The sequence below is a fragment of the Mustela lutreola genome, chromosome 8 (genome assembly GCF_030435805.1).
Source record: "Mustela lutreola isolate mMusLut2 chromosome 8, mMusLut2.pri, whole genome shotgun sequence".
In the NCBI taxonomy this organism is placed as follows: Eukaryota; Metazoa; Chordata; class Mammalia; order Carnivora; family Mustelidae; genus Mustela; species Mustela lutreola.
Window position 1 is genome coordinate 61,064,060 of NC_081297.1, and position 22,164 is coordinate 61,086,223.

Genomic DNA, 22,164 nt, shown 5'->3' on the forward strand with positions numbered 1-22,164 from the left:
GCAGAATTCACCTGTGATCACGCCGGGGCAGGTCCTCCATCAGATCAGGCTGCCTAGGAGTGCCCAGTACCTCAACTCCTGAGTCCCAAATCCAGCCAGATTTGGGACTTGGCCAGATCCCAAGCACCCAGTGGCCGCAGAAGGCAAGGGGGAATCCCAGTTGGCTAGATGCCAGGGGTGTCTCCTATCTCTTTAGACCCCAAAGTCTCCTTCCTGAAGGAATGAGGGAGACCCCCACACGCATATACGGGCTGCGTCCTCCCTCCAGAGGTGATTCCTTTCCTCATTAGGAAATTCTCCGCTCCCTTTTTCCGACTCCTTTTCCGAGCGTTTACGTTGTACATCTGGAAAGGAGGGGGAGGAAGGAGGGGAAAGCAGTGAGGAGGGGGAAGAGCCCAAACCCGCCCAGTCTGACCCAGTCCAGACAACCAGCCTCCAGCTGGGGCTAGGGAGAGGGGAGTGGAGAGGTGCGGCCCCCCCACGCCCCTTCGGGGTGGGGGGCGCGGGCTCAGCGTTCCGAGGACCCAGGAATGCCCCCCCACTCACCCCCCCGGCAGGCGGGGCGAGGGCTCAGCCGGGAGTTTGGCAAACTCCTCCCCGCGTTGAGTCATTCGCCTCTGGGAGGTTTAGGAAGCGGCTCCGGGTCGGTGGCCCCAGGACAGGGAAGAGCGGGCGCTATGGGGAGCCGGGCACCAGGGTTCCCTCTCCACACCGGGCAGCTGCGCTGGGGGCCCCGGCGCCGACCCCCGCTGCTGCTGCTGTTGCTGCCGCCGCTGCTGCTGCTGCTGCAGCCGCCACCCAGGGTTGGGGGCTTCAATTTAGACGCGGAGGCCCCAGCAGTGCTCTCTGGGCCCCCGGGCTCCTTCTTCGGCTTCTCGGTGGAGTTTTACCGGCCGGGAACAGACGGGTGAGTGAGGAGAGCTGGCGGCGGGATGGGGGTGGGGGGTGGAGGGCTGGAGACTGGGGGCGCGGCTGAAGTATGGAGGGGACCAAGGCTGGAGTTTGAGAGGCGGAGTTTGGAAGGACTAGGGCTGGAGTTGGGGGCCCACGCTAGAGTTGGGGGCCCGTGCGGGAGTAGGGAGGGGACAGTGGCCGGCGCAGAGCTGGGCGCCTAGGTTTTGAGATCAGTGGGGAGACCTGTGTGGGGTGGGGAGAGGACACGAAGCTGGAAGCTGTTGAGGTCTGGGCACGGGTCTTGGGGCCAAGGGAAAGGAGGACCAAGAGCAGCGGGTCTCTGGCTGAGATCTGTGAGCTGCCGGGACCCGGGCGGATGCTGGCGGAGAAGGGGCGCGGAGGCCGGGAAGGGCTTTTTGGAGCCCTGGGGGACCTCGGGACCCCTGAGGGCCATTGTGCGGAGGGAAGACGGGCTAAAGCAGAATGAGCTCTGTGTAGCAAGAGGGGAGTCGGGAAGTGAGGGGGTCCGGAGGTTAAATGGGGACTAGCCTCATCCTCCCCTCCCCCGCTCCGCTCAGACTGGGAAAGACCCGGGAGGGGGATGGCGGCTCCCTCCCCTTTCTCCTCGGGCTCCTACTCCGCCTTCCACCTCCAATCTCCGTTCGGACGAGGGGACCGGCAACTTGGGGAGAGTCCCGGGACTCTGGCCCTGGGGGCGCCGGCGCTGGGGCGGGCTTGGCCAAGGGCGGGTGCTCGGATGTGTCGGGAGGGGTGTGTGCGCGCGCGTGAAGGGGGGTGGGCGGTTTCCCTCTTCCTCTAGCTCTTGGGAGGAAGAGAAATGCCGATTTCCTGTAGCTTGTCGGCTGGAGCTGAACTAAGACCGGACTCCAGGGCTGGGGTCGGAAGCTGAGGAGACGTGGGCTCGCTGGGCCCAAGGGCGTCATAACATAGGACATCAAGGACTGGGGAAGTCTCAAAGGAGGGTCCTCATTCCCAGCTCAGCAGGGTGACGAGCAGACCGGACCCTGAGTGCCTGGTTAATGGGGAGCCCACAGACTTGGGAAAGCTGGAGTTAGAGCTGAGGCAACATTGGAACAAGGGTGTTTGTTTAAATATGGGGGGTTGGGAAGCAAGAGGAGAAGGTAGCTGCTCCTGAGCCAAGGCAGGGACTCCCAGGTGCCAGATTCCGGATCCTTCACAGTAACTGGGAAATCCTCCTCTTCTGTCTCTGGGCTCTGAGCTTTCCATGGGTCCTGACCACCACCACCACCCTAACCCCTAGTGTCTCCAGGTTTGATAGGACCTCTGTCGGCGGTGAGCTAGTTTTATACACGATACAGTTAACTTAGCTCTATTCATTTTCTTTAGTTTTTTGGAGAAAAGGAGTTAATCTAGCTAATTCAATGGGGGGGTGCAAATTTCTCCTTTGTCTGGAATGGGAAAAAAGAAAGATAGTTAGGCCCCAGCTGTTGGTTCTGCGCTATTCAAGGTCCCCACCCAACCCCCACCCCACCCCCCTGGCCTCCTGCCCAAACCCCATTGCATCACCCTGGCCTGGAGCCTCTGCCAGGCCTGGCCTCCCCTAGGCCCCCTCAAACTGCTTACCACAACCCTAATGGAGTAGAGAAGAGGGAGGCAGGGGGGTTATGGGATCTTTCCCCCACCAGGGTAAATCCAGTGGTCTGGCTCCTAACCTTCCTCATTAGGCCATCCCCACCCCACCCCCACCTAGCAAAGTGTCATCTCCGTTTTAAAAGTCTCCTTTAAAACATCTGGGCTCTCACACCCTAGGTGTCTGACCCCTGGGCTAATCCTACAGTCCCTAAAGCTGTCCTCTAAACCAGGACCCAGCAGCCTTCTCATCCCTCCTCCTCCCCCTCTGCTCATCTCTCCTCCCAAGAGAACCCAGGTATCCAGCTTGCACTCCTCCCCTCTCATTTTCTCTTACAATACAGTCTTAGAGTAGGACTCTGAACATTCCACCTCCCCAGTGACCTCCCTCCCACCGCAGCTGGGCCTTCAACCCCCTCCTGCCCACAGGGGACAGACACGGTTCCCAGACCTGGGGCCATCGCTGAAGAGGGCAGGCCTCAGTGTTCTTGTTGTCACTGCAGTGGCTTTCACAGGGACACTGAGACAGCCTCAGAGGGCAGGGTGAGCTCAAGAGAGGTTATGTGGTAAGAAAGGGCCAAACTTTGAGTGAGTGCTCGGGGTGCATCCTGGCCCCAACACTTGCTCTTTGTGTGACTGGGGCGAGTTAGTTTTGCTTTGTGTTTCATGTAAATCAGACACCTAATGATTGGGGCTGCTCTGAGGACTGGGACAAGAGATAGAAAAAGCACATGGTCCGTAGAGGGAGATCAGTACATGGGAGGCATAATTTTTCTAGGGTAGCTGTTTTCTATTTCTGGTTTTCTCCTCTCTGGATAGCACCTGGTTCTTTGTCTAACTTTTCCCCTATTTCTTACTTGCTTCTAGTATTTGTTTATAGTAGTGATAGTAATAATGGTCCTTCACATTCCTTAGCACTGTCCTATCAATTTTTCCATTGGATTGTTAAGAATAATCCTTGCATTAGATATAGGAAACACTATTGTGCTGTTTTATATACATATAAATGGAAACTTCAGGAATCATAGAAATTGGCTTAGGGACCATTCAAGGGCAACCCATCATTTTAGGTGGGGAGGGAATCCAGAGCTTGGAGAGAAGTGACTTGGCCCAGGTCACAAGCTGGAAAGGCGCCCAGACTTCTTAGGCCAGCTCCCTCTTCTCTTCTGGTACCAGCACCGCCACAAGGAGAGGCAACTCTTCCTCACCAGCCAGCCCGGCATATATCTTGGGAATTCACTGAGGGATCTAGATGTCCTCCTCTGGCCTGGCCCTTTTGGTTGTGGGACCTGCTGGAGCTGGGCCCTGGTCCACTTGCTACTCCCCACCCCCCACCTTGCCAGGCCAACAGAGTCAAACAGTAACCATGTATTGAACAGGAACCTGGTTAATCAGAAGCCTGGCTGGGGAGATAGTAGAGGGGAGAGAAGGGGATTGATTTGTTGGCAACAGGATAGACCAGAACGCTGGCCTAGGAAGTTGGATTCTTAGCTTCTGGTCCTCCTGTCAGGAAGGATTCTGATTGGCCTTGGACATCTTACTTAATCTCTCATCTGTAAAATGAGAACATGGGACTAGGTCAGCAATTTAATTAAAGCTTTTTCTTTATTTCCTTTATTTTTGTTTAAACGCAAACAGTATCTTACCAGGGACTCTATATAAAACAGAGAAAAGAGGATGCTCTCTAAAAGAAAATGGGAGGACTGTCAGGACCAAACTAGCCTCCCCAGACTCCATGTGGCTGGTGTGAGGCACCTATGGGACAGTCTTCAAACCAGTGGTTGCTCTCTGTGGCTCCTCGCAGCTGTGGTAGCCTATGTCTCCACAAGCCAACTGTTGGATTTTGGAGAGCTGAGGCTTCAGAGGAAATCATGGCAATTATTTCTTCCCGTGAACTCTACATTTTAGAAGAGTTTATCTGCCACAGTGCATTTAGTAAGGCATAATTAATTCCTTTTGCCCTGTTTTTTATCAACTAGAAGTTAGAACAAGCAGACAGCTCTAGCTGCCAATCAGAGCTTCTGACCAATACGTGATAACCAGCTTCCCCAAATGTGATAGAATTTTGGCCAAAAGCAAATACGCTTGCAGTTTTTATTAGCCCAGCCACCTTATCAGGTGAATGCATGATTTCTACTAGGCTTTCTGAAATACTGAAAATAGCCCAAGGACCCTTCTTTGTTACCTTCATGGACCCCTAAGAGGGCACAACTGCTGCAGGATTTAGGAAGCAAGAACTAGGAGTGGGGCATCCAGGATTAGCTATGTGATAGGGCTGCCCTGATACTGGGCACTTTGCTTGGCACATAGGGAAGGGAGCTATTTATTGGGATGCAAGGGCCGCTGGCCCCGCAGGTGTAAGTCACGGGTTGGGGTCTGCGTCTGTGTCCCTTGCCTGCATTCCAGATCTCCTGAACTCTCCAACAGCCACAACATAGACGCCCCCTGGCCCATGAGCCTGTGGGCTTCACAGGCTTTGGAAGGCCTCTCTCACCTTCCATCTCTGCCAGACTCCAGGCATCCTAGGAGCACTCGGGCTCAGTTCCTCCTCAAGAGCAGGAGGTCTTGGAAAACTGGGAGCAGGAGCAGGTCTCTTGGCTACCATCCTGTGCTCTCCTGGAAATGGAATGAATATCAGAGCTCCAGGAGGCTCAGGTAAACTGCTCAACCTCTTCACCGGGGGAGAGAGAGAGAGAGAGAGAGAAAGGGAAGTGCCCAAGTCCACACTGAGCTGGTGCTAGACCCGGAGCTCATGACTCCTAGTCCAGTCCTCTTTTCACTGCCTCCTGTACCACAGCTATTCTTTGGGGCTGCGCCTGCTAAGGGAAGCTTGTACCCCTCTCTCCTCACCCAGGCCCGGGGCAGTGCAACCTCTGCGCACCACCCCCAGCCCCACTGCCAGTCTCACATACTGGGTCCCTGTGCCTTCTAAGAGGCCAGCTCCCACCCCCCAGCTGGATGTAATGCCTGAGTGAGAGGGGTGGGGCCTGGCGGGTGGGAGACAAACGGAGAAGTGAGAGGTTGGAAACAGACAGGAAGCCACAGGCAGTAAACATTTCCTGTCCCCAGGGTAACCAGGGCTCGCACCCCACCCCCCTTCACTCCAGGAACTCTCCCTCCCTGGCCCCCCTTCTATTCTTCTGGACCCTGCCTTCTCCCTCCTCTGTTCTCATCCTCAGCCCCCCCCCTCGCTGCCTGCTCCACACTCCCCACTTCGGTATGCCCACCCCTATTCCCCTTGAACCCCACCCCTATCACCCTTGCCCCACCTGGTCCTCTTGGAAGACATCCCTAGCTTTTGGGGCATCTACCATACTTACCCACTTGGGCTCTCCCGGGTAAGGAGGACTAGGGAACATAGCCAAACAGCAGGGAAGAGATGGTGCTGGGAACTGAAAGGGGCCAGAAACCAGGAGAGATGGAGAAGATCTGAGAGAGATCCAAGAGTGAGAGATCTGAGAGAGAGACACAGAGGCAGTAGTCACAGGGGCGAAGGGACAGAGACGGAGAAGCAGTGCCAGAGCAGATATGGAAGGAGAAAAGAGGTTAAGCTGACAGGGACACTGGCCCAGGGCCTGGGTCCAGTTGCCCAAGGCTGTCAAATGCAGTCATTGTGGGAGACCCTGGAGGAGAAAACCAACCAGGCTGATGGCTACACAGAGGACTTGGAGCCAAGGGCCCTCAAAGACTGTGGTAGAGGCAGAGCCAAAAACAGGAAAGATTGCCCGGGACCTTAACCATAACCACACCATTACATAGGACCCCCCAGCAAGGGCAGCTTTCTCCTCATTGTCTTGAAGCACCATATTCAGAAGCAAGACTCAGTAGAGCAAGATCTGAATTCAGACTCTTAGTGATGGTGTGTGGGAAGGGTGTTCAGGGGCTGAGCAGAAACTTAGCCAAGATGGGGAGGTCTACCCCAGAGTCTAGGGGGAGGGCAGGCCCAGGCCCAAGGGAACTTGTCTTCACCATCCTCCAAGATCCTCTCCACTTCTACTGACCGATTTCCAAGACTCATATTTTCCTCCTACACACCCCAAGGCTGGGCAGCCTGGATGCCTGGGTCTTGATGCCTGGGTCTCGGCCCAGAGAAGGGCTTTGGCCTGGGCTTTGGCTTGGGACAAAAGGGTAGAGGCTAGGTGAGAGGACCCTCCAAAGTCCTCTCCAGGGGGCTCCAGACACTGTGTGTCCAATCCTGGCAGATCTACAGGGAAGCTGAGGTCCAGGCCCTCTGGCCCCTGTTCCCTTCCCAGAACTGACTCTTGGTTCCTCCTTTCTCTAATAACAAGGGAAGGTGGTGGAGGGGGGTGGTTGTGTTAGTGACAGCGGCACATGGGGACCACCTGACTCCAGCCTGTGCCTCTGGCATCTGTGGCATCTTCTGAGATATAAATACAACCGAGGGGGCATCTACCCCACCCCCCAGCCAGCCCCTGGCCCAGAGGCCTGGGGAGACTGGAGGAGAGCGAGGAGTCACTCTGAACCGCCTCTCCTTTCCCCTCCGCAGGGTCAGCGTGCTGGTGGGAGCGCCCAAGGCTAACACCAGCCAGCCTGGAGTGCTGCAGGGCGGTGCCGTCTACCTCTGTCCCTGGGGTGCGGGCTCCGTACACTGCTCGCCCATTGAATTTGACAGTAAAGGTAACCCCCTTGGGTAGGGGAAGCTCGGAAAGGACCGGGGGGTGCGGCTGGGGGGCGGGTCGAGCGGCGCCGGGAGCAAGGGGGCGGAGCCTGTCCGGGTCTGTGGCCACGTGCGGTCCCCGCGCGCTGGCGCTCCAGCTCCGGGGAGCGCCGGCTCCCCGTGGCACTCATACCACGTTCCCAGTCTAGCCCAGCCCTAGGAGGGCGGGTGTGATTCAGAAACATGTGGCTCTCATTTCCCCTGAATCACCCACAACTCTGGGAGACCGGGGCAGCAACACAAAGACAGGGAGAGCCACACAGACTTTTCAGTCCATCCGACTAAGCACTGACTAAGTGACAGTGCATGCTGGGCACTGTGCGGGGGCTGCAGGGACCGGAACGCGATGAGACTACCGCCCTCAAGGAGCTCCGGATCTGGAGTAGATGCAGAGGTGGGTGGGAGTGAGACGGAGGGAGACAGCAGAGAGAAGGGCAGGAATAACAGCTAACACTTTCAGAGCACTTGCTCGCTGCTGCCTGCAAGCAGCATACCTCAGCTTGCTTGATCCTTTCAACGGGGGGTGGGAGGGGGTGGGGGGTGAGGTATTATCCCCACTTCATAGATGAGGAAACGGAGGTTAAGTAACTTGTCCAAGGTCACGCAGCTAGTATAGGGTGGAACAGGGGCATGAACTTGAATAGTCTGGCTCCGCAGATAAAGACTGGTGTGAGGGACAAAAAGAGGAGAGATAAAAAGATGGAGACAATGGCGAGGGCAGGGAGAAAAATCATGAAACAGACTTTTTTTTTTTTTTTTTTTTTAACCTGAAAGATGAGAATCAGAAGAAAGAAAAAACTGTCCTCTAGAGGCCAGAGATAACACTTGGAGAGAGAGATGAAGGGAGAGAGAAAGAGCCGTAAGGGGGCAGAGACCCAGATAAGAAAGGGGATGGAACAAGGTGTCATTAGAGACTCAGATCCAGCCACAGAGAAGTGGAGGCAGAGGACTACTCTCAAGGGAAATAGCCTTTCTTCCCCACCACCCTCCTGCCTTCACCTTCCCACAGGCATCCCTGTCCCAGCCCGGTGAGGAGGCACGGGGACAAGGGGAAGTCAACTCTAGAAAGCCTAGGTTCTGGGTGCATACACATGTGTGTGCACTTGTGTCTAGGGAAGGGGTGAGTGAGGCTGCACAGAGCAGACTCTAACGACCCTTCCCAGGGCACCTGGGTGGCTCAGTCATTAAGCGGCTGCCTTTGGCTCTTGTGATGATCCCAGGGTCTTGGGATCCAGCCCTGATGGGTTCCCTGCTCTGTGGGAAGTCTGCTAATCCCTCTCCCACTCCCCCTGCTTGTGTTCTCTCTCTCGCTGTGTCTCTCTGTGTCAAATAAATAAATAAAATCTTAAAAAAAATTTTTTTTTGAATTAAGACCCTTCCCCACTCCTCCCAGGGAGTCACGGGGCTTGGGGTTTGCAAGCACCTGGGTGCTCCCAGACTGAGGGTGGAGGCCACTCGAGGTCTCAGCCATCCACAGTCCAGCCTAACTGCCTTTTCTCACTTCTCCAAGGCTCTCGGATCCTGGAGTCATTGGTGTCCAGCCCAGAGGTAGAGGAGCCTGTGGAGTACAAGTCCTTGCAGTGGTTCGGAGCGACAGTTCGAGCCCATGGCTCCTCCATCTTGGTGAGAGCCCACAGCCCCAACAGTGCGGTGATAGGAGATGGGTGGCTGTTGACTATAGTGGAGCACAGGCCTGAGGGAGAGAGGAGAGCCCCTTCGGACTAACCTGCTCCTGGGCCCTGTCAGGCCTGTGCCCCTCTGTATAGCTGGCGCACAGAAAAGGAGCCGCTGAGTGATCCCGTGGGCACCTGCTACCTCTCCACAGACAATTTCACCCGCATTCTGGAGTATGCACCTTGCCGCTCAGGTAGGGCAAGAGAGGGCATGAATCCTATGTTTGCCTTCTTCCCATGAATCCCCACACCACCCCAATTAGCCTTTCCGATCACGGTCAAGTTCAGGGAGGGCCTTTCTCTGGTGCCCCCACCTCCATCCCTCCCCAAGCTCTCTCTTTCCTGTGAGACCCATGTGTGCTGGACTCCTTCCCACTGCCTTCTCCCCTTGCAGATTTCAGCTGGGTTGCAGGACAGGGTTACTGCCAAGGTGGCTTCAGTGCTGAGTTCACCAAGGTGAGAGGGTGGCCTGGGAGGGAAGTGGCTGTGCGTGGGTTCACCCAGGAGTCAGGACTAGATGTGGACTCCTCTTCTTCCCCTACAGACTGGACGTGTGGTCCTGGGTGGACCAGGGAGCTATTTCTGGCAAGGTAAGTCCTTTCTCTGCCGTCCCTCCGTCCCCTGGCACACGGCCTCTCATCTCTCCTCCCGCCTGAGGTCACCATCCCTCTCTCTTCTCTGCCCCTGTCTTCTTTCTCTTCCTTCTTAAGATGTGTATATCCTTTTCTACCACCCTCCACAAGCTTTCCTTCCCTGAACCAGACTTCTGCAATGCCACCCCGCCGTCTCCCACTGCCCTCCCCCACCTCCTCCTCTGTGCATCCAACGCCTTGTCCCCTTCCCCAGGCCAGATCCTGTCTGCCACCCAGGAACAGATTGCAGAATCCTATTACCCTGAGTACCTGATCAACCTGGTGCAGGGGCAGCTGCAGACCCGCCAGGCCAGTTCCATCTATGATGATAGCTACCTGGGTGAGTGAGCAGCTGGGGAAGGAACTAGAGGGGGAGAACCTCAGGCACTTTTGCCCCAACTCCCCCACTTCCTCTTCTTCCAATCAGGCATCTGCAGTCCCGCTGTCATACTTGTGGGCAAGCTGTGTATGAAGGCCCAGTAGGGGTGGGGGAAGACCTGGAGGGTGGGCCACAGCAGAGGGGTCCCCACAGGAATACTAATACCCACTCTCCCTGTCCCCCAGGATACTCTGTGGCTGTGGGTGAATTCAGTGGTGACAACACAGAAGGTGAGTGTGTCCCCAGGTTGGGGGACAGATGGAGGAGACCCAGGACGAGGTGCCACAGGAATGAGACCCCATTCTGGTCTGATTCCCCTTTTCCCCACCCTTAGCGCACAACTTTCTCATCTCTTTGCAGACTTTGTTGCTGGCGTGCCCAAAGGGAACCTCACCTATGGTTATGTAAGACGCAGCCTGACCCTCCCTCCTTCCCTCCTGTCCCTTCCCTTCCCCTTCCCTGGCAAATCACAAAGAACCATGCACCGCAGTTTGTGAGGATTCAAAAAGTGGATCAGAACCAGGGCTCTGGAGGCAGCCCTGGGTTCAAAGACTGATGCTTACTCTGGATGAATCATTCTGTTATTTATTCATACCCTACTTTATTCCATAAAATCCTTAAACCTACTTAGCCTCTCTGAGCCTCATTCTTCTCTGTATAATGGGATAATAATAGTTCTGACCTCACAAGGCTCTTATAAGGACGAAATGAGATAATGCCAGTGAAAGGGCTTAGTGAACTCTTAGGCAGTGTACAAGTGGTAGCTGTTATTATTAGACCGTGACAAGTGCTTTAAAAAGGACATAGATAAGAATGCCACAAGAGTTCATCCAATTAACAACGTTTATTAAGGCAAGGTAAGAGATGAGAAGATGAATAAGACACTGTACCCCATCTCATAAGGTGCTTCTAGTTGAGGATGTGAGATAGGACCCGGGTCGAGGGACAGAAACTATTCCCAAGCACCTCGGTGCCACAGGCTCTGCCCATTCCTCACAACAAGCTAATGGGACTAGATGATACCAGGCACATTTTCCACATGAGAAAGCTGAGGCTCTGAGACCAGGCAAGTGATTTAAGATCACCCAGTCAGTAGGTGGTCGGAGAGAGGTTTAAAACCAGATCTGTCTTATTCCAAGTCAGCCTCCTTTTTTTCTTTCTTTTTTTAAAGGTTACTTTTTAAAATTTTTAAAAAAGATTTTATTTATTTGAGAGTGAGAGAGAGAGAGAGCACAAGCAGGGTTATTATAAGAGGGAGAGGGAGAAGCAGACTTTCCTCTGAGCAGAGCGCCCGATGTGGGGCTCGATGCCAGGACCCTGGGATCATGACCTGAGCCAAAGACAGACGCTTAACCAACTGAACCACCCAGGGGCCCCAAAGTCAGCCACCTTTCTGCACTGTGATAAATTTCAGAAAAGTGGCTAAGAGGATATAGCAGTTTAGGGGAAGGAGTAACCTTTTTAGGGCAGGAGCAGATCAGAGAAGGTTCTATGAAGGATCCATGGAGATGAGGCTAAAGGGCATCTGGGACAGGAGCATGAAAAGCATAGAAGAAAAGGAAAAGAAAGTCAGGCCATTGTAGCATTGGTGGGATAAGGAAAATAAAGAAAGGTTGAGGAAAAACAGATAGTTTGGGGCCAGATTCCCCAGAGCCTCAGAGGACCAGCCAAGAAGCTGAGAACTGGGGCAATGGCTGCAGGGAATCATGGATTTCCAAGCATACGTGTCCCTCCTGGATCCGCTCCAGGACTGTCAGTCTCTCTGCTGTGTTGGAGTCAGGGTACCCAGAGGCAGGGACAGAGCCAGGGACTGTCCAGCAATCCCCGGAGTAACAGCAGCAAGAGTGGGGAAGAGGGCGAGGAGTCAAGGGCCAGTCGCTAAGGGGAGACAGAGGGGAGCCAGGAGTGTTGTGGTTTGGGAGGCATGGGGGATGAAGAATGACTAGGTCCCAGCATGCATTCAGCATTCAACTGATGATTGCTGTCTGCTGCTCACCAAGCACTACTTCAGGCTCTGGGGAGAAAGCAAAGACCAAACCGGAACTCCCGCCCTTGCTTATCATACATTCTAGTGCATATAGATGGACACGGACAAATATGAAATCCATCAGTAGTTAACCAGCGATACGGAGAAAACTAGTGAAGTTGCCATGTAATGGAGCTACCTGGCATAGAGATGGGAACGTGAAAGCAAAGTCTGGAGGAAGTTAGGAGACGAGTGGTCTGTGTCTCCCACAAATGCCTCTCCCCAGGGAATCCCATGCCCATTTGTCCTCCACCCAGGGGATGGTCTGGGAGTCCAAGACTAATGGGTGTATCTCATCCTCTCCAGGTCACCATCCTTAATGGCTCAGACATCCGATCCTTCTACAACTTCTCAGGGGAACAGGTGAGGACGCTCACAACCCAGCTTGGCCTTCTTCCAGCGAAGTCCCAGCCCCAACCTAATAAGCTCAGCCCAACTTCTCAGGCTCCCTGGAGTCTCTGACATACCCCTCCACAGTCCCTGTTGATCCTGTCGAGTGACCCCCTAGTTCTGACCCAAAGCTGCCCTTTTGTCAATCTCCACCTCAGATGGCCTCCTATTTCGGCTATGCAGTGGCAGCCACAGACATCAACGGGGATGGGTAAGTGGTGGGAAAGAGGCACAGTGCCATGCCCTCCCCAGATCCATGATTGAAGAGTGGGAGTGAGACAGAAAAACACAAGGAGAGTTTTTCTCTGGATCTCACCCCCAACCCAGTGCCTGCCTTCCCCATGCCTGGGAGCCAGGAGAGAGCAAAGGGCTAAAGACCTCAAGTCTTCTTGCTTTGGGAAGAGGGAGCCTGGGATCCAGGATGCCTGGGATTTCCTGGCAGTGGGGCTGGAGGGGAGGTGGCAAGGCGGGGTCTCAGGATACCTAGGTTTCCTCCCTGCCCTCAGGCTGGATGACTTGTTGGTGGGGGCACCTCTGCTCATGGAGCGGACTACTGATGGGCGGCCTCAGGAGGTGGGCAGGGTCTACGTCTACCTGCAGCACCCAGCTGGCATGGAGCCCACACCCTCCCTCACCCTCACGGGCCATGATGAGTTTGGCCGGTTTGGCAGCTCCTTGACCCCCCTGGGGGACCTGGACCAGGATGGCTACAATGGTAAGTGCCATGGGCCCCAGGAGCTAAGGAGGAGTCTGGGGCCTGAGTCAGAAGGAATCTGGGTGGCTGTCAGCTAAGATACCCAGATCCCCCGGTGACTCCTCAGGGAGGTTGTGTAGACTTTAATCCTCATGTCTGGGTTTTGAAACTTGAAGAGGTTCAAGATCTTGGAAGAACGGATGGTGAATAATGATCCTGGGTTCTGGGTTCCGGTGGAAGAGATTCAGACTCCTGGATTCCCAGCCTCCTGACTTGTGTATGTTGTGTGTCTTGCAGATGTAGCCATTGGAGCTCCCTTTGGTGGAGAGACCCAGCAGGGAGTGGTGTTCATATTCCCTGGGGGGGCAGGAGGGTTGGGCTCTAAGCCATCCCAGGTTCTGCTCCCCCTGTGGCCAAGTGGCCACACACCAGACTTCTTTGGCTCTGCGCTTCGAGGAGGCCGAGACCTGGATGGCAACGGATACCCTGGTGAGCAGTGGCTGAGGCCTTGTTCACCTTAGAATTCTCCAGATCACAGACCCCCCTCCCCCCTTCTCTGCACGTTCCTGGGGTCCTGGGTACAGTTCTAGAATAATGCCACCAAGTGCCCCTGTCCCCTCCTTTTGACCTCCTTTGAGCAATGACCTAGAAGACGGTTAGGAAGGAAAGATGTTGATTTGGGGCCTGCTGTAAGGGGTCCTTTCTTGACTTCTTGCAGATCTGATTGTGGGGTCCTTCGGTGTGGACAAGGCTGTGGTGTACAGGTATGAATTCTAGGGGGGGCAGCGTGGGAAGAGTGGGAACTAGGGAATTTCTTGGTAGGGTTGGGAAAGTGCGCAAAGGACGCTGGCTTCCTGGGGCTTGTGCATCAGCCTCCTGCACCTGGATTCCAGAGAAGTCTTAGTTCTATCGACCTCATATCCACTCGTGGCAGGGGCCGCCCTATTGTCTCTACTAGTGCCTCCCTCACCATCTTCCCTGCCATGTTCAACCCAGAGGAGCGCAGCTGCAGCTTGGAGGGGAACCCTGTGGCTTGGTGAGCTGGGGCCCAGGAGATGACAGGGAATGGGTCTGAAATACCTCAGTCTGTGCCTGGGAGTGCGCAGAGAAACCAGGTCTGGGGAAGGGGGACAAATGCGGGTGTCCGTCCGGGTCTGGGAGGTAGGTGGAGAATAGGATGCCTGTTCCTTGGATACACCAGCTTTCCTCTTGGTCTTCTTCCAGCATCAACCTTAGCTTCTGCCTCAATGCTTCTGGGAAACACGTTCCTGACTCCATTGGTGAGGGAGACTGCCTGAATCTCTTAGGCCTTGGGATGGGGGATGGAGGGACCGGGGACTTTGGCACCTCCCTTCTCTCTGAATAGGTTAAGGGGGAGAGACAGATTCTCCTGAACATATGTTCCTGGCTGCAGGCTTCACAGTGGAGCTCCAGCTGGACTGGCAGAAGCAGAAGGGGGGAGTAAGGCGGGCACTCTTCCTGGCCTCCAGACAGGCAACCCTGAGACAGACCCTGCTCATCCAGAATGGGGCTCGGGAAGACTGCAGAGAGATGAAGATCTACCTCAGGGTACGGCCCCAAGGGCGGAGAACAGACTGGCCTGGGTTGGGGGTGGTGTCCCATAGAACTGGGGTCCCTCTTGAAATAAAAGAGATTGGGAAATCCCAATGAGAGGCTTGGGACTTTGGGGGCTGAGGAAGGGGCCCTTCTGTCTGAGGAACTGGGCACCAGGCTGTTGGGGCCTTGGAAGGAAAGAGAATGGTCATATTTGGACACCTGGATTCTTTTTTTTTTTTAAATATTTTATTTATTAATTTGACAGAGAGAAATCACAAGTAGACAGAGAGGCAGCCAGAGAGAGAGAGAGAGGGAAGCAGGCTCCCTGCTGAGCAGAGAGCCCGATGCGGGACTCGATCCCAGGACCCTGAGATCATGACCCGAGCCGAAGGCAGTGGCTTAACCCACTGAGCCACCCAGGCGCCCTGGACACCTGGATTCTTGAGGGCCCTGAGTGGACAAAGAGATGTGAGAGGCTGAGGAGCAGGACCATCAAGTCCCCAGTGTTCCCTGACACAGTGAATTCTTTCCCCCACCCCCCAGAATGAGTCAGAGTTCCGAGACAAGCTCTCCCCAATTCATATTGCTCTCAACTTCTCCCTGGACCCCCAAGCCCCTGTGGACAGCCATGGCCTCCGGCCAGTCTTACATTACCAGAGCAAGAGCCGCATAGAGGACAAGGTGAGGAGAGGGGGGAGAGAGGAGATCTGGGAAGAGATTGCCCTGGGCACCCGGGGCAGGGCCGTGGCGGGAGGAGCCTTCAGCTCAAGAGGAAGTCTAAACTCCCCCTCTCAAGGCTATCCTGGTCCTCAGGCTCAGATCTTGCTGGACTGTGGAGAAGACAACATCTGTGTGCCAGACCTACAGCTGGAAGTGTTTGGGTAAGTGAAGGCCAACATCAGGCTGGGGGATTCCAGATGCCAAGACCTCAGAGTAGGACTTGTTGGAGTTTGGAAGCACCTGGCACCTGAAAATAAGTAATAGGGATATACTGGCAAGCTGTGCGACCTTAAGAAGTTACTCAACTTCTCTGCGCTTCAGCTTCTTTGTCTGTGGAGTGGGAATGATAGCATCCATTTCTCTACCTTTTTGGAAGGACTATGTGAAATAATCTACGTAAAACACCTGGCTAGGGGATGCCTGGGTGGCTCAGTTGGTTAAGCATCTGCCTTCAGCTCAGGTCATGATCCCAGCGTCCTGGGATTGAGTCCTACCTCAGGCTCCCTGCTCGGCAGGGAGTCTGCTTCCCGCTCTGCCTGCTGCTCCCCCGCTTGTGTGCACACTTGCTCTCCTTCTCTGACAAGTAAACAAATAAAATATTTAAAAATAAAAAATTAAAAAAAAAATCAATCATCTGGACTAGTGCTGGCCATAGAGTTGGAACTCAGGAAATGGCAGCTATTATTATTACATTATTATTATGGTTCATTGTCCTGGTTTGGGGATTCATTTCCCAGTGTCCTTTACCCTGTGTTTCCCCTCCAGGGAGCAGAACCACGTGTACCTGGGTGACAAGAACTCCCTGAACCTGACTTTCCATGCCCAGAATGTGGGTGAGGGCGGTGCCTATGAGGCCGAGCTTCGGGTCATAGCCCCTCCAGAGGCTGAGTACTCCGGACTTGTCAGAAACCCAGGGGTGAGAGGGGCCTCTCAGGTTCAGCTTGGGAGGGGACCTGCCAGAGGGGCACCAGAACCTTACCCATACCCACCCACCTCCAGAACTTCTCCAGCCTGAGCTGTGACTACTCTGCTGTGAACCAGAGCCGCCTGCTGGTGTGTGACCTGGGCAACCCCATGAAGGCAGGAGCCAGCGTAAGTCTGGCGAGGAGGAAGGATCTGAGAGGGCAGTGACCAGCCTGTCCAGAGCACAGCTGTGGAATAGGGAAGGGGGCTGGAAGTGGGGTGAGACAAATGCCCACTCTAACAGGCTCCCTTGTCCTCCTTCCTTGCCCCACAGATCTGGGGGGGCCTTCGGTTCACAGTCCCTCACCTCCGGGACACCAAAAAAAACATCCAGTTTGACTTCCAGATTCTCAGGTAGGGATTAGGGGGTGAGGGGCTGGGTGGGGTGGAGCCTGGTACAGGGGGACATCCCCCTTGCTGGGCTCCAGCACCGCCTCAGTCTCTCTCCATTCCGCAGCAAGAATCTCAACAACTCACAGAGCGAAGTGGTTTCCTTCCAACTCTCAGTAGAGGCTCATGCCCAGGTCTCCCTTAATGGGTAAGCACCAAGTCAAAATGTGGCCTTTTTTGGAAGGGGAGATGCTTCTAGGAAAGGATGTATCTAGGATTCCTTCCGCGGTCCTCTAAACCACCCTCCTCCTTAGTGTCTCCAAACCTGAGGCAGTGCTGTTCCCGGTGAGTGACTGGCATCCCCGAGACCAACCTCAGGAGGAAGGAGATGTGGGCCCTGCTGTCCACCACGTCTATGAGGTGAGGAATGGTAGGGGACAGGGGCTGGGTTCAGGGCAGGCTGCTGGGAGTGGAGGGACGAGAGAGAATTTCATCTTTGCCTCCTGACTGCCTCCTTCACTTCTAAGATAGGAGACATGCAGCAGGGGACAGTGGGCCATGATGCCCCAGGGGTCTCAGGAGGACAGAAGCCCTCAGCTCCTTCTTAGGGTGGTTGTGTTCCCCTCTCCTCAGCTCATCAACCACGGCCCCAGCTCCATTAGCCAGGGCATGCTGGAGCTCAGCTGTCCCTGGACTCTGGAAGGTCAGCAGCTTCTCTACATGACCCGGGTGACAGGACTTGCCAACTGCACCACCAGTCACTCCCCCAACCCACAGAACCTGGAGGTGAGAGGCCTGGAGACTGGCATGGGAGGAGGGACTAGGATTCGGGAGGTTGGGGAAGGTCACCAGAGGCCTGGAAAAGAAAAAAGATTGTCCCTAAAGCTAGGACTGTGAGAGGGGCAAAATAGCAAAGATACCTCAAGGCTGTGGAAGGGGGAAAAGATTCTTTTTTATACACTGCCTGAAATATCCTTCCCTTAATTCTTGCCCTGGCATACTTCTAGGGTCCATCTCTGTCCCACCTTCTCTGGGAAGCTGTCCTCAGACCTGTCCCCCTGGGCCCTTATGCCTGGTTTAAAGTTTATTTACTCATTGGCAACATTTAAGTAAATGAGTATCTATGCTAACACTGTTATAGGCTCAGGAAATATCTCACTGAACAAAACTAACAAGGTCCCCTCTCTCATAGAGCTTACATTTTAGTAGAGAATAAGAGACAATTAAAATTGAAAGGTGGGGGGCACCTGGTTGGCTCTTGGTTCAGCGTTTGCTTTCAGCTTATGTCATGATCCCTGGCTCCTGGGATCGAGGCCCAGAGCCCCACATCAGGCTGCCTGCATAGCAGGGAGTCTGCTTCTCCCTGTCCCTCTGAGTCACTCCCCTTGCTTGTGCTCTCTCTCTCTCTGTGTCAAATAAATCAATAAAATCTCTAGAAAAAAGAGAGAGAGAGAACAGATTGAAGCTGCTCTGGAACCCAATGCTAGCTGACTTGGAAGCTGTGATGAGGTGGGAAAGGCAGCTAACGGTCTCTTCCTTTTTCCAGTTGGATCCAGAAGGTTCAGAGCACCACCGCTTACAAAGACGGGAAGCTTCAGGACGGAGCCCAGCCTCCCCAGGACCTCAGATCCTGGTAAGTCATACTGGGACTTGGGTTCTCAGAGCCACCAGAAGGGCAGAATTCAGGGTTCAAGCCTCTTCTTTCTTCCCAGAAATGCCCTGAGGTGGAGTGTTTCAGGCTGCGTTGTGAGCTTGGGCCACTGCACCGGCAAGAGAGCCGAAGTCTGCAACTGCATTTCCGAGTCTGGGCCAAGACCTTCCTGCAAGTGAGGGAGCCTTACCTCCACCCTGACCTTCAGGCCAGCCTGATCATATCCTCACTTTCCCTACTGCCCCAGCCACCTCCTTGGGTGAATGGGGCCCAGACAGTACAGCTCCCCTTCCTCACCCTTGTTTAAGCAAGGCAGTGTGTCCTTTGTGCCACCTAGTGGCCACTTTGGGAATGGCAGGCCTCTTCAGGCCGTTTGGGAGGAGGGAGAACTGTAGGGAGACCAGCAACAGAGAGATGGAAGATGAATTCACAGTGGAGAGGCGAGCTGATATAGGAATAGTAAAGAGCAGTCATTTATTGAGCAAACGCTGCTGGCCAGGCAGTGTCCTGGATGCTTGACCCACATTAATGACTCCAAAAAAAAAAAATTGTATTAAACATGTAGCTATCTAATTATACATTATTTAGTTACACATTTGTTATCTCATATAAGGAACACAGATATTCAGGAGAAAGTAAGTCCAAAACAGGGAAAGATCACAACCTGAACCAGATTGCGGGGAGCCCTCTGTCCTCTAGATCCCAAGAGGGGTGGCCCTGAGCACCTCTTCCCCATCCACAGCGGGAACACCAGCCTTTTAGCCTGCAGTGTGATGCTGTGTATGAAGCCCTGAAGATGCCCTACCGAATCCTGCCTCAGCAGCTTCCCCGAAAGGAACTTCAGGTGAACCTGGGCCAGAGGTCTGAGCTGAGGAAGGTTCAGAATACGGGACCCGGCACTAGGACTGGGACATGGGTGGGGGCTGGCCTTGTTGTTTGTAAAAAATACGTATTGAGCATTCCTGTGTGCCAGGGTCTGTGCTGGGTCCTGGGATATAACAATAAGCAAGATGAACAGTCTCTTCACTCTTGGAGTTCACAGGCTAGCAGGCAATGAGAACACAGTGTAACAAGCACCAGGATATTTATGCGAACACATCAGAGGGACACTTTTTTTTTAAATATTTTATTTATTTATTTGACAGAGACAGCGAGAGAGGGAGCACAATTAGGGGGAGTGGGAGAGGGAGAAGGAGGCTTCCCAGTGAGCAGGGAGCCTGACCTGGAGCTCGATCCTGGAATCATGACTTGAGCTAACAGCAGACAGACGCCTAATGCCTGAGACATCCAGGTGCCCCTTAAGGAACACTTAAACTCAGTCTTGCAGGGTCAGGAAAGGCTGCCTGGAAGAAGTGATGTTTCAGCTGAGACCTGAAAAATAACTAGGAACTACCAGGCTGATTGGTTAGGAAATGTATATTCTTTGGGAAAGGAAATTAGCAGGTGTGAAGACCCCAAAGTAAGAGACAATAATGCACACCTTGGGAATTTAAATTTTGAATTCAGAATTCTGTTAGCCCAACCTGGGTAGCCCAACCTGGGAGGTGAGAGGTGAGCTGGATCTGATCGCAAGTGGGAGCCAAGTGTAGGTTGGGGAGAACTAAAGGCTTTCTAGTGACTTCTTCTGACTTGCTCCCTAGGTGGCCACGGCCATGCAGTGGACCAAGGCAGAAGGCAGCCATGGCGTCCCACTGTGGATCATTATCCTAGCCATTCTCGTTGGCCTCCTGCTCCTGGGGCTGCTCATCTATATCCTCTATAAGGTCAGTCATGTCCTACCTGGGACTTGGCCACTCCCTCATCAGGTTCTGCCCTGAACCCAACAGAGTCCCAAGCATCTATCTCCAGACCAGTTCTCCAGCCAAATACCCCCCCACAACCCCATCCCCACCCTAGCCACACTCGCACTATCCTTATCCTGCCCGTAGGATCCTTCCACAGCCCCCAGCTTAGAAGGAGTCTCTTGACTTGAGCTATTAAGTTTGCCTAGACTTGCAGAATCAATGCCATGGCAAATATGTGGCATTTGTGCCATCCCATCCCCCAGAAGCTAATGGCAGCCATCACTAATTGGCCAGACCCTGTAAGTGGCCTCAGAATCCTTCTCAAGAGGTAGCCACTACTAAGCATTCAGACGTAGAACTTGAATCAAACCTGTTTGCTATCCCTAGCCTAACTGGGGGCAGTTTTACAGCGCTGATAAAAGAACCCCAAAAGCAATCCTGGCTTTAACCCTCCTGGCCCATTGGACCTATTGTAGAAGTAGCCTTAGCAGCCAGGATTTAGGCCAGTTTTGCAAAATGGGGAGACTGGAAGTGCTAGAATCCTCTTCATTTCCTCTTGGGATTAGCTCTGGGGAGAAATGGAAGCTTGAATATCTAAACTCTCTCTCCTTACTCCCTCACTAGCTCGGATTCTTCAAACGCTCCCTCCCGTATGGCACCGCCATGGAAAAAGCTCAACTCAAGCCACCGGCCACCTCTGATGCCTGACTCCTCCCAGTCCCAGACTCCCAATCCTCAAGGCCCAGTCCCCCCCACCCTCAGTTTACTGACTGGGAGGGGGCTGGGCACTTTCCTGAAGGTGCTGAGGGCCAGGGAGAAGCTCCTCTCCCCAGCCTAGAGACATACTTGAAGGGCCAGAGCCGGGAGGTGAGGAGCTGAGGATCCCCTCCCCCCATGCACTGTGAAGGACCCTCGTTTACACATGCCCTCCTCATGGATAGGGGAACTCAGATCCAGGGATAGAGGCCCCAGCCTCCCTGTAGCCTTTGCATTTTGGAGAACGTTTCCTGAAAACAACTTGGAAGTAGCCCTGGGGAATCCGATCCCAGTTCTCTGGGCCAGATGTGCCACCAGGACTTCCTGTCCAGCTCCAGACTGCAAAGATCTATCCTCAGTCTTGCCAGAGATCACAGGAAGCCCCCAGCTAAGAACCTGGAATCTGGGGAGTGAGACTTGGAAGCTCTGGACAGCCCCACCCTGGTGGGCCAGCAAGAACACTAACAGTGGATGGTGCCCCAGGCCCAGCTCAGGACAGATCCCAAACAAGGATCATGCTGGCTCAGAACCAGCTCCAAGAGGACTCAGAACTCTAATGGGGCCAGATCGAACCTGGGGCCTGGGGTTGATCTGGGACCCAGACTCAGACGTTGGTAACCTAACCAGGCAGATCCAGGATTACATTTGAGCCTGTTCCAGACCTGGGCCGGGAGGCCCAATCCACCTCTGACTTGGGAAAAGTCAGGAATCACCCAGAACCCTGAAGGGGCCATGATGGTAACAGATCTGGAACCTCAGCCTGGCCAGGCACAGGCTCTCACAGTCCCCCAGGAAAAGGGGAGCCCACTGTCCTGGGCCTGCAGGATTTGGGTTCTGCCCACTAGCTGCACTGACGCTGCCCCTTTCTCCCTGCCCACCCCGCCCCCGTTCAGCTCCGGACATCCGGGACTTATTTAAACTATGTTGCAAGTGCAATAAACCCGGCCCTGTGCCCCCACTGACCAGAGCTGGAATTTGTGTCCTTTCCTACTCTTTCCAAACCCAACCTGGAATCAGATGGCTTGATGCGTAGGAAATGTCTATTTTTCACAGTTTCTTTCCTTGGGAGGCAGAAGTATGACCCCCAGGAACTATGGAACTACTTTCTGGGTTCCCTTCTCTTAAGTGAAAAAGATGATGGAAGGGGTGAAAGGAGGGCTTGACTCCTGCCCATCACCAGCCCCACAAGATCTAGTTCCCGGCACCTCCCAGAGAGAAGAAAAAGAATCCTTTCTCCTTGGGTTTAAGCGCTAAGGGAAGAATACAGAACGGGAGGTCCAAGTTGAAGATGGGGGAAGATGGCCCAGAAGACTCACTGGGTTTCTCTAAATCAAAATAATGAGATGGCTTGAGAGAAAAAGCCACAAAATGCAATCAGAAGAAAGCCAGTTAGGTTTTTGTTTTGTTTTGATTGCTCAGTATATGC

At 54.1% G+C, this 22,164-nt stretch overlaps 1 protein-coding gene across 2 annotated transcripts; it reads left to right on the forward strand.

Moving 5' to 3' along the window:
* Positions 1 to 415: 415 nt before the first annotated feature.
* Positions 416 to 21,705, forward strand: ITGA5 (integrin subunit alpha 5). 2 transcript variants are annotated; one of them, XM_059185087.1, is made up of 30 exons: positions 416 to 907; positions 7,013 to 7,143; positions 8,694 to 8,806; positions 8,930 to 9,050; positions 9,251 to 9,312; positions 9,401 to 9,446; positions 9,703 to 9,828; positions 10,053 to 10,097; positions 10,228 to 10,271; positions 12,200 to 12,256; positions 12,442 to 12,494; positions 12,790 to 12,998; positions 13,275 to 13,466; positions 13,696 to 13,741; positions 13,912 to 14,013; positions 14,202 to 14,257; positions 14,392 to 14,546; positions 15,078 to 15,215; positions 15,348 to 15,415; positions 16,020 to 16,170; positions 16,254 to 16,346; positions 16,492 to 16,571; positions 16,675 to 16,755; positions 16,862 to 16,967; positions 17,181 to 17,333; positions 18,094 to 18,180; positions 18,260 to 18,373; positions 18,941 to 19,042; positions 19,839 to 19,961; positions 20,607 to 21,705. In XM_059185087.1, exons 1-30 carry the CDS (start codon positions 531 to 533, stop codon positions 20,688 to 20,690), a joined length of 3,315 nt encoding a protein of 1,104 aa, XP_059041070.1. In that variant the 5' UTR covers positions 416 to 530; the 3' UTR covers positions 20,691 to 21,705. The 2 variants fall into 2 exon arrangements, with proteins under 2 accessions (XP_059041070.1, XP_059041072.1); XM_059185089.1 differs by lacking the exons at positions 416 to 907; positions 7,013 to 7,143 and adding an exon at positions 7,226 to 7,577.
* Positions 21,706 to 22,164: the final 459 nt, after the last annotated feature.

Coding starts and splice junctions, on each gene's coding strand:
- ITGA5 (XM_059185087.1), top strand. CDS start 531: ATGCCCCCCCACTCACCCCCCCGGCAGGCGGGGCGAGGGCTCAGCCGG. Junction 14,014..14,201: donor GAGGGGAACCCTGTGGCTTG/GTGAGCTGGGGC, acceptor GTCTTCTTCCAG/CATCAACCTTAGCTTCTGCC. Junction 19,043..19,838: donor TTCCCCGAAAGGAACTTCAG/GTGAACCTGGGC, acceptor CTTGCTCCCTAG/GTGGCCACGGCCATGCAGTG.